We start from the raw sequence: 10826 nt of genomic DNA, 5'->3' as shown, positions 1-10826 counted from the left end.
GTTACCACTGACTGGAGACCTCCGACGGCAAAGAATTTAAAACGCACAGCGAGGAGGTCTGTTCCGTTGTGGAATAGTTGCCATTGTTAGGAATCTTGTTCATATTTTGGGCTGCGCATTTTGGTTCTGTGTGGCAGCCACCCAAAGACCTCGAGGCATCTGGAAAGTCCTCCGTGGGCGCCTCCTGCAGGGTGAGCAGTTTCCCTGGAGACTCCTTGCATGAGGGGCCCTGATGACCTGTGTGGAACCCAGCATTGGGAAAGGAATCATGATGTGACCAGAATTGCTTGTAGTAGAATATGAAGTAGTGAGTTTTGAAAACTCAGAGTGACTACAAGCTGAATGGGAGGTTTAGACAGGGAGCCATAAGAAGTGTTCCTTTGAGACAGGTCTTCAAACACACGGCATTTCCCCCATGCATGTACTTTGTTGCTGAAAGATAAAAGACAAAACAAAAACCCAAGGGACAAATGGATGCCGCTGATTATTTTTAATGATTTTGTGCTATGGGTTGACCACAGCATTAAGAACAAGCAGAAAAATCTGATTTCATAACTAACAAACAGCACTTAGAGCAACATCTTTCTTTAAAAGTATTGCAATTACAGACCTTAGGTCTAAGAACTACATCACCATTGCTCAGGTAAAAGAGGCAGATAAATACGTGACAGGTGGAAATCATTTTCTGTATGTAACTGGGAATTATGTTGAAAAGTAAGCACAAATGTTTGCTAAAAGAAACTTTAATGACTCTTGATTATCAGAGCTCACAACCAACTATTGAAAAGTTCAAATACAGTTGTACTTTTTTTAGTAGATTGCTTTATAATAAAAATTAAATGAACTAAATGCTGTGAATAGTATTGTACATATTTTTAAAGAGCCTTAAACTAGACAAGTATACAAGTAGCATGATTTTTGAAAGCTATGAAATGAAAAATAGCAACATACCAACGAGCACATTCACATGAACCAGTATCATTAACAGTCAAGTTTAAGCCTCAATTCGTCCTGTAGAAAGGAAGCAATGATGTGGTCACAAATTTTAGTACCTCTGAGTCTAGAACATGCTCATGCTCAACAGTTCTCCCACAAGGTTGAACCTGGGGGTAGGAGCTTTGTTTCTGACGGTAACGAGCCTCAGTTCTTCATGCTGAATCCCAAGGGGCACACCCTGCAGCAGTATACGATGGAACCAACATGCGGGACCCAGACACGTGGGACCCACAACACCACGAGTGTCAGCCTCTCATGGCCCTTTCAGACAGATACTAAAGGGCTGACTTTTAATCCATTCAGCATTAGGGGTTGCCTTGTAGAGTCCATTTCAGTTTAAGGATAATGGGTCATTTGTTCCTTGGATGTTTGTTAGGGGTATGATTCTATTGTGATTTTCAAAGAACATACACCATGGAGCAAATAAAAACTTTGGAATTTATTAGACTCCACTTTGGTGGCAGAATAAGCTGATAATATGGGTCAGACGGGCCAAATTCCACCAACTGCTCTTAGGAGACAACACTCGAAAGGACACCCACACCCAAGATTCAACCGTGGTTTTAATGAACACGGTGTTATGCACGTCTCTCATTCTTTCTTTGTAAAATTAGGGTATTTGAAGATAAATGCAGAGGTCACAATCGATCAGACACTAAAAACTAAGCTGGAAGGGAGATGTAACAATATACAATTCAAAACGTAATTTCTAACTGATGGCAAAACCGAGTTTGCTTTTTGGGTCAGGATTATGATGGGACATGAATGGGAATGGATGAGAGGTCCTTCACTTGGCTGTGGCTGACAGCCAAGTCTCTTCTAGTGCTAACCCATAACTAAACGCTTTTTCTAAGACAGGGTCTTCTTGTAAGTGGGTTTGTTTTTCCTGAGGTATTCTTTCCCTACAATCTCTACTGTTACTTCATTGGCTCCACAGCTTCAGTTTGTGAAAGAAAAAGGCACAGAGAGACTTGGACACAGATGCCTCTGGAGCTGAACAGAGTCCTCTGCTGCAGGCTGATTTCCTTATTCCTCAGTATTAACAACAAAAATGTGCACTTTTCACTAAGGCCTGACACCTTCGTGATGCTACAGCAGGAGATAGATGCAGGAGGTTATAAAGCAAGTTGAAAAACAACATTTTGCTGACTCAAATATAACTAACACTGGTCCAGCTGAGCATTACTAAAATGATTGAAATAAGAAGCGTCTAGTGGCAACCAAAAAGCTGTGGGATTTTTTAAAACGTATTTTCTTTAAAGTGTTTTCACAGCAAAGATGCAACTTTCCATTGCTATATATACGCTGGTCATAAACTGTTGCTTGTTTGTTCACACTTCTTTCTCGTGTTATAATATTGATATTTAATAGGAAAATAAACTACATAGACTTTAATCTGTATGCATCCATTTGCAAATTTCCTTACAAAAGAGGACGAAGCACAGAGGCATTCACAAATTCTATGCCGTTTCTGTTAAAATTGGTATCATCTATACATTATATTACAGTATTAACAACTTGTTCTACCCATTGGGTAGGATATGTGCATAATATATTCAACTTATATACAGCACCTTACAAATAAAAACATAAGAAAAGACAGACAACTGAAAAAAGCACCATTTTAAGTGAGGCACAACAAAGGTGGGAGCATCAAGTGCGGGAGGGGGCGGCTGGGTTCCTGTATCTGCTGAACTCAGAACACGAGGCACCTTCGTTGCTGAAAAACTGACATGCAGATCTCTGACATGATAGGGGTCTATATCTACATATATATAATGTGCATGGATAGTGTATATATAATCTCTATAGCTCTAATCCTCTCCCGCATTACACAAAAACAAGGACACGCAGAGGGAAGAAAGAAAAGGATGAAGGAAGACATTGCTTTCTCAGCAAGACATTCCTACACTCAGCAGCTTCCTAATGCATCCAGTTCGGGAAGCAGCAGCAGCAGCAGCAGCAACAAATGACTGTCTAACCCTGGCAGTAACATAAACTTGAACTCTGCAAAGCACACGCGTGCTGGGTAATAAAGAATGCTGAACTCTTGGTTCCTAAAAAGCATAGACCATTGCAAGGCTAAGAGTGCTTTCCATTGTCTGGTCACATCTCTGATCTGTGGAGGTGCTGGCAGCTGGTGGTGGTGGAACTGGTGAACGGTAAGCCACGCAGCTGCTGAGAACTAGCATTTAGGATCTGGGCTGGAAGCAACATTTAATTTGTGATTTTCCTCGCACCAGGAAGGGGAGGTTCTCCCTTTGCCCATCTGTCATCCAATTGTCCTTTCACCTCAGTAGGTCAAGCACGCGGCATTCTCGGTCAGTGTGAGCAGGAGAGCAAAGGGCAGGCTGGGGCATGTTCATGGCATGAAGGCTTGGCTGCAAGCAGGGCTTTAATCACGTAAGCAAGAAATCCAAAAGTTAACAGAAACCAAGTATCTTTCCCATTTTTTTCTCTCATACATGGCTAAGCTTTGGAAATTAAAAAAAAAAAAAATGAATGGTACACAAAGTTAATGTTGCCATTCTAAGTAGCAAAATTCAATTAGCGAGCAGTGCAGCAAGCCCCGAGATGGGGGCGCATCCAGTCAGGGCGGTATGGGTGGCCGGACTCCCTGCGCCCACAGCAGAACGTCTCTGAGCCTGCGAGTGACCAATGCCACGAGCCGGTCCTTTGAGGGAGGGCCTGGGGCTGGGTGCTGTGTGTCTGTGTGCTAGCAGCCAGTGCCTGGCCTGAGGACATATCTGAAGCGCTCTGCACCAGAGCCTTCCTAAAAAGAAGAGCCACTGGATGGAAGATAGAGGGTGGCCCCTGTCAGAGACGAGAACTGTTGATTCAGAGAGGAAGGCAGGGGTTTGGATGAATTCTTCTAGGTCAGAGAAGCTTTCTAAAACTGCTTCCTTTTGAGCCTTTCTCATTCTTAGGAAGATGAAGTAAAGGTGAAAGAGATCAAATGGAGATATATGTAGACGTTCAAGAAGTCCTTGCCTGGGTACAAAATTCCTCTGCTGGTGTCAGGAGGCCTCCCCCATTTACTTTTGGCCCCTATTTCCTGCCTCATAAGTTTGAGCCAAAATAGCGAATGGAAATGCAGTCTGCATGATAAATCTTTTGAAGTTCTCCTCTGCTCTCGGGATTTCTTGTGGCTTGGGTGTGTGTCCCTGTGTGTATGTGGTGAGGACATGCCTGTCAAGCTTCTGTATTAGTAAATTTTGGACACCAAAAATAGATCAACTATTGGAATACATAATTCATTTCATGAAATCTCTTTTCCATTAAGGATTGCTTCAGTATTTAAAAAGAATGCTAGAGCTTGTGAAAAAGCAAATATATGCTGGAAGATTGTGTTCTTATAGATGGGGTCTCCTACATCTGGAACAAGGGACGAAAGTCAGCGGTATGCCCACGAGTGTTCATTCCCACCAAATGTTCTTACTAACAATGCAGTCCACACTTTGCTGGAATAATCTGACATTATAAACCTGTCATTGATTGCCTAAATCAGCGGTTACTAAACTGGATCCGTGGGTTCTACAAGCTAAAAGAAGGGTTCTTGAAAGAACAATAGGCCCCACTGGGTAAGCTGTATCATCACAATCGCCACTCTTTCAACACCACGCTAGACATGAGGCAACACGGTATGAACAGGTCAGCCACAACCTTCAAAAGAGCTACTGATCCAAATCACCTTTGCCTTGTGCCGAAGGGAAATTGACTATTAATTCATGTTATGATCTTGGCTTTTATAAACTAATTCATTACAGAGCCCCAGCCTCGAAGACGTTTCAAAGTCATGGTTTGATATATATGTGTCTTTAACGATTTAACAAAGGCCGTTCTCTAGGGTGGTTGAATGGGAGGAGCCTCTTTCTTGAAAGATGATTGAAGGTATCTGAATTACATAATTATCTCACCAACACTGCAGACATGTGCAAAACACTCATTACTCACAGTTACCAAGGAATTCACAGTCTCGTCTCTGAGCGCCTTCGAGGCAGGTGGAGAAGGACGGACTGTGAAGCCATCTGAGAGCTGGAGCTGTGGAGTGCGTCCCCTGCTTCCCCAAACCTGCGAGTTAGAACTGGAATGATGGGGTCACTCACCTCGCCCCCGCGTCTGTGCGCACACCTGACCGAGAATCCACTGCAAGTCCCTGCCAGCAGGGCCCGCTGCGAACACGGGCTCCTCATCTTCGCCTGACAGAGGAAGACAGGTTCATCTGGAGAGCCAGAGGCATCTCCAGGGTTGGGGAAGGTCCTCTCTGGCCCCAAGCCAGTCCCTGCCCTGAGAGCTGGTTTCTCTCCAACAGACCCTTCCAAGTGTCACTGGAACAAGACTGAGTCCAGTCTCAGAACCTCCATGGTGACTCTCAACTGTAGATACTTCCACACAGGTTGTAAGCAGAGCTGACAACTGGTGCCCTTGTTTTTCCTCTCAAGAGTTGGACTAGTTCTGTGGATGTTACTGTGTGAAAAGGATGAATGTAATGGAAATTCTAATCCTCAAAACAAACAAAAGCCAGTGGCCTACCTCCAGAGGTAAGAAGCAGAAGGGAACAGACTAGGATCAGACAACCCTTGGGGTTTGGAACAGTCTCTCCAGTTACAGCAGAGCCACCGCACCGAGGGGCTCACCTGCGAGACCCACAGACAGACACAGACACACATACGTGGACTCGGCTTTAAAGCTGCATAGATGGGAGTCACGGAATCATCATCCCAGCTCATCGTGTGACGTGAAGAGGCCACAGGCCCACCCTCCGCACGGCCGACTGTGCTGCAGACAAGCCCTTCTCCATGCGCAGTGGCTGCTAAACGTGTTGGCTGCTGCTCTTACAAAAGCCAGTGCTTACATCTGCAGAAGGAAGTTATTTTTTTAATTGTACATAAGAATGAATATTTGTAAATATCAGGCATATTAAAACTAACAATATTTAAAATTAGTTTTCTAGTTGCATTTTAACTGCATGTTGTGCTTTTTACCTGGCGCTCTTCAGTCACGTGCCCCCTCCACTGTTCTCTGAGGGTCCAGTTCCTGCCTTCAATACAAAGCCTGGCCTGGGGAAGGGTTTGGTAGAATCCTGCAGGAATTTGGGTATGTTCTGAGCACTGCATTCCTTTAAGAAGAATGCTATGCGAATACTAGTGGCATACAATGGCTTATTACCATGATCAGCAACATGGCATTCTTCCGTCATTTCTAGAGGCTTCCAAAGCATAAGAAACCACCACCCACGCCACTCCCACACGAAGTTCTGGATAAGCAGGATGTGGGGTGGCTGCTGGGAGCCTCCTGTGAACTGAGCAGCCCTGCAGAACTGAACTAAGCTGTCGAGGAAAGGGGAGAGGCAATGGGAATATACTGAGGAGTCACATATTTCAACAGTGTGCAGAATAACCACCTTGCATTTTAAACAACTTATTGCATAAAATAAGGTATGTATTTGAATATATTTCATGCTATAGTGAAAAAATCTAAATTACTGAAGAAATTGCACTGCTGGAGGATGAGGGCAGCACTGCATGATACTGGATCCATAAATGCATGTGTTCATTTTCTCATAAAATACGCAGCCTAAGATTAGCAGAGTAACTCAAAATAACAAGTCAGAAATGCTGGAACTTAATCTTCCCTATCTTCCATCCAAATGTCTCCAAAAGCTTCAGCAATGCACTGCTATTTGATGCAAACTCCTGCAACAATAATGACTTTTTTGATTTACGTAAGTTGGTAAAATGTTAGGCTACATCCCCAAATATCTTTTCTTGGGTGATTCTGGGGACCACTCCAGGATATTCCTTGGGCCTGATTACAATCCACAGGTGAAAAGACAACATACAGAACTTCACGTAAAACAGTTCCCTCGTAAATATTTTCAACATTAAGATAGTGCAACTTTGAAAACACATCATCACAACACAAAGGAGCTCCTTGCACTCATCTAACTTCTCCACTTTATACCTTGGCACACAAAACAGGAATTTTGATTCATATTTTTAAAACAAAATAAAAGTTCCACACCTTAGGAGAAAAAGCACACTGGCTGGTTCTTCCTCACAATAATATATAATAATGCTTCCTTCTTTACTCACTTAATTATGAAACAGGCCATTCTGGCCTCATGTATCTGCAAAGTCTCCTTTCACAATTAAATAAATCACATACCTCTGTGGGTTTTATTTCATGGTATCTTCAAAGCATCCCTTTCTCCGTTTTCCCCTGCCCACACCCCCATCCCAACCCCTGTCCCCAATAAACACTGTTTGCGGTCAAACCAGATGGAAGTTTGTATCATTTCAGTCTAGTTCGCATGCAGTTCCCCTAAAAGGAATCAGAAACAAAGACCGTGTTTGCTCATTTGGTTTTACTTATTTGTACCATGTAAAACTGAACAACACTGTGCGCAGGGGGCCCAGCGGCCGCTTCCCTCCTTGGTTTCTTTCTCCAGCTGAAGTGCACGTTGGAGGGAATCAGACCAGGTTCCCAGGCTTCCTATCTTTGCCTTTGATGGGTACTATTGTGCTCTCTGCATGGTTCTGCTGAAACTGCAGTCTGCTGCCCCTGTGTGCGTTGCTGCGCTGGTGATGGAGGAAAGAGGCGCCCGGGTGGTGGCCCATCACCTCGCTGTATGTAGGGGGTGGCCCCTCCATCCTCCCGTTACTGCTGCAGGTGGTTGCACTGATGCCCGAGTTGCTGCTGGGTGGGCACGGGCCCCCGCTGTACATAGCAATGTCTATCAAATCACTGTCAAATATGGTTCGGTTGGGCGGGGCCCTCACGGACTCTCGGTTGAGCTCCATCTGCTGTTCAGGGTCCCGCAGCTGCAGGGTGCAGGGCCCCTGGTAAGGAGGTGGCTCTTCACCGTCGGACAGGGAGATGGTGGGAGGAAGATCGATCTCGTGCTGCACAAAGGGGTAGGTGGGCTGGAAGCGGCTGAAGCGATCCCTCTGGATGAAGGAGGGCGCTGTGAACCTGTCCCTGGACCGCGGGGCATGCATGATCTGGAAGGAAAAGAGGAGAAGCTTGAAGATGGTTTGGGCACAATGATGACCATAAATGTGTCAGAATCAAGGAAAGTCAGGCTTGGTCTCTTACTACCAGTTTGAACACCATCTCCCAGGAAAAAAAAAAAAAAAAAAAACAGGAAAATCCAATTCCAGAAAAAAAGCTTACTCTTCTGATTCCTTATGACAGACCACTCACCTTGCCAAATCCGAGGGCATCCAGGAGGGCTGAGCAACGGAGAGCTGTGGGTAATTGAAAGCTCGGGCTCCTGGGAGTTACTGTGTGTGCTACGTGTGCATTTTCCCCTTGGAAACAACACACTAGGAACTCCAAGAGTCACAGGGCGAACAGCACTGCAGCCTGCACTCGGATCCGGTCACCAGTGACCTTGTCCAGGACTCGGCTTCTCTACAACTTACGAGGACAGGACAAGGCTGCCTGCTTTCTCAGGTCCCTGCCAGCTCTAGAACCTAGAACCTATGATTCAGAAAAGTAAGGACGGGCTCCGAGTTTTTTTTATTGATTTTTTTATCTTTTTTTTTTTTTTTTTTTTTGAGACAGGGTCTGGCTCTGTCACCTAGGCTGGAGTGCAGTGGTGCCATCTTGGCTTATTGCAACCTCAGCCTTCTAGGCTCAAGCGATTCTCCCAGCTCAGCCTCCTGAGTAGCTGGGACTACAGGTGGACACCACCATACCTGGCTTTTTTTTTTGAGATGGGGTTTTGTCATGTGGCATAGGCTTGTCTTGAACTCCTGAGCCTAAGTGACCCACTCCCCTCAGCTTCCTAAAGTGCTGGGATTATAGTCATGAGCTACTGCGCCAGCCAGGACTCTGGGTAAGCAGAAGTGATAACTTCACACAGTGGTACATGGAGCAGATACAAAGCACTGGGTCGACTTATTAATTACTTAGAGAAGATTATTGCCCTACCAATTACTTTTTAACAAATCCCCCAATAATGACTGTTTTTTCTTTGTGGCTCCTAGACTTTTCCAGTTATTTGGAATCTGAATAAAAGTTTCCTGTAGTTATTTTTAGTCACTGACATGAAAAATGTTTTTACTCAAGTAAATATGATGATAATTTATTTTTTCAAAATGAATCCAGGTAGTATATTTCTTACAAAATCTTCTCATTTGTTCTACCATCCCAGTTTATTCTAGGAGACGGCTCTTTTATATACATATACACACACACACGCGCGTGCGTGCATATATGCACAAATGTGTCTGTACATACATGTGTATATACATGCATTTAATATACACACATCTACACACACATAGAGATATTGATTTCTCTCACATCATTATTTTTAACTTAAAGGCAAAAAAATGTTATTTTAAAGTCCACATTATTACACTTGGAGATGTGGGAATGAATCATGCTGATATTTATAAACTATGCCCACACTTGCCAAGGCACATTAGTAGAAGCTTATGGGATCATGTAAAGATACGTGATTCTCAAATTGTTTTTGATAAGGAGCTTTAGACTAGCACGAATAATCCCTGGAAGATCCTAGGGGAAGTCCCCTCCCGCTTTTGACCAAAGTTCTAGGCAATGCCTTCCGCCGAAAGCGTCAGCCCGCCTCGCCTGGTGAGGCCCCCTACCCTTCCACCCCACGTGGCAGGGACACAACCCCCTCATCCCTACCTCCTGGGGCCCCTTACCTCCGAGGCGCCGGGCCGTGGTGCGGCGCTGTCTGAAGGCCACAGGCACCCTTCCTGGCGGAGGGGAAGGGGAGGAGAGTGGGGAACAAGAAACAGGAAAATCATTAGCCCTGCAGCACCTAAAAACATGAACCACAACTTTGGAAAGGGGGATCTGCATAAAACGTGGAGCGAGACCGGGCGCGGTGGCTCACGCCTGTAATCCCAGCACTTTGGGAGGCAGAGGCAGGTGGATCACGAGGTCAGGGGTTCGAGACCAGCCTGACCAATATGGTGAAACCCGTCTCTACTAAAAATACAAAAATTAGTTGGGCGTGGTGATGGGCGCCTGTAGTTCCAGCTAACTCGGGAGGCTGAGGCAGGAGAATCGCTTGAACACGGGGCGGAGGTTGCAGTGAGCTGAGATTGCACCACTGCACTCCAGCCTGGGCGACAGAGCGAGGCTCCGTATCAAACAAAACAAAAACAAAAACATGGATAAATAAACACACAAACAAAAAAATGTGGAGAGAGAAAGAGCTGGTCCCTTTTCAGATCTCATGTCCACATGGAGGAGAGCTGGGAACAAAACGAAACATGGAAACGTTGAACTCCTGGCCACATTAGATGTGAAGTGGACTATGGCTCACTCTCCACACCTGGGTGCTTGAAACACACTCAAGACGACCGTCCAACCGCAGTCAGGGGCCGCCCGGCGAGGGCAGGCGGGTCGAGGAAGCCCAGGCAGAGGCGGCTCCCAGCAGAGGCGCAGCTCCGCGGACACCCCTGTCCCAGACGGGCCCGGGACCCCCCGCGAGGGTCTCCTCGAGTCCGCGGATTCACAGGGCAGGTGCAACTTCACATCTGGTGGCTCAGTATCTCTTTTCAAAACTGTTTGGCCAGATGGACAAGGCCAGCCACAGGCCTCGGGAAAGATTCCTTCCAAGGGTGCGTGTGGTGCCCTTTTCAGCCCGGAGTGCGGCCGTCACGGAAGAGCTGGGACTCAGCGGGGAGGAGCCCGCGTGTGGGGAATTCTCGGGAACGCGCGGGCTGGGCCATCACTGCGCTCCGAGGGCCCCGGAGCCAGCAGCACACGGCGGGTCCAGCTGTGCGCTGATGAAGGGTGGGCTCGGGGACCGCGTGTGGGGAATTCTCGGGAACGCGCGGGCT

The 10826-nt window shown here is 46.0% G+C and overlaps 1 protein-coding gene across 5 annotated transcripts in view; it reads right to left on the bottom strand.

Annotated features, from left to right (window-relative positions):
• Nucleotides 1–475: 475 nt before the first annotated feature.
• The window catches only part of LDLRAD4 (low density lipoprotein receptor class A domain containing 4), a 435244-nt gene continuing 424893 nt past the window's right edge, over nucleotides 476–10826 (bottom strand). For 3 of the 5 annotated variants that reach the window (XM_011936638.1, XM_011936640.1, XM_011936642.1), the window contains 2 exons: nucleotides 9678–9731; nucleotides 476–8000 (listed from right to left, as the gene is read on the bottom strand). In XM_011936638.1, the coding sequence (XP_011792028.1) occupies nucleotides 7470–8000; nucleotides 9678–9731 (585 nt within the window). In that variant the 3' untranslated portion in view covers nucleotides 476–7469. The remainder of the gene's footprint in view (nucleotides 8001–9677; nucleotides 9732–10826) is intronic. The other 2 variants (XM_011936639.1, XM_011936641.1) reach the window with 1 other exon arrangement.

This window comes from Colobus angolensis, unplaced genomic scaffold (genome assembly GCF_000951035.1).
Source record: "Colobus angolensis palliatus isolate OR3802 unplaced genomic scaffold, Cang.pa_1.0 Scaffold155, whole genome shotgun sequence".
Taxonomy (NCBI): Eukaryota; Metazoa; Chordata; class Mammalia; order Primates; family Cercopithecidae; genus Colobus; species Colobus angolensis.
Note: the sequence above shows the minus strand (reverse complement) of the source record. Positions and strands in the feature narration are given on the sequence as shown.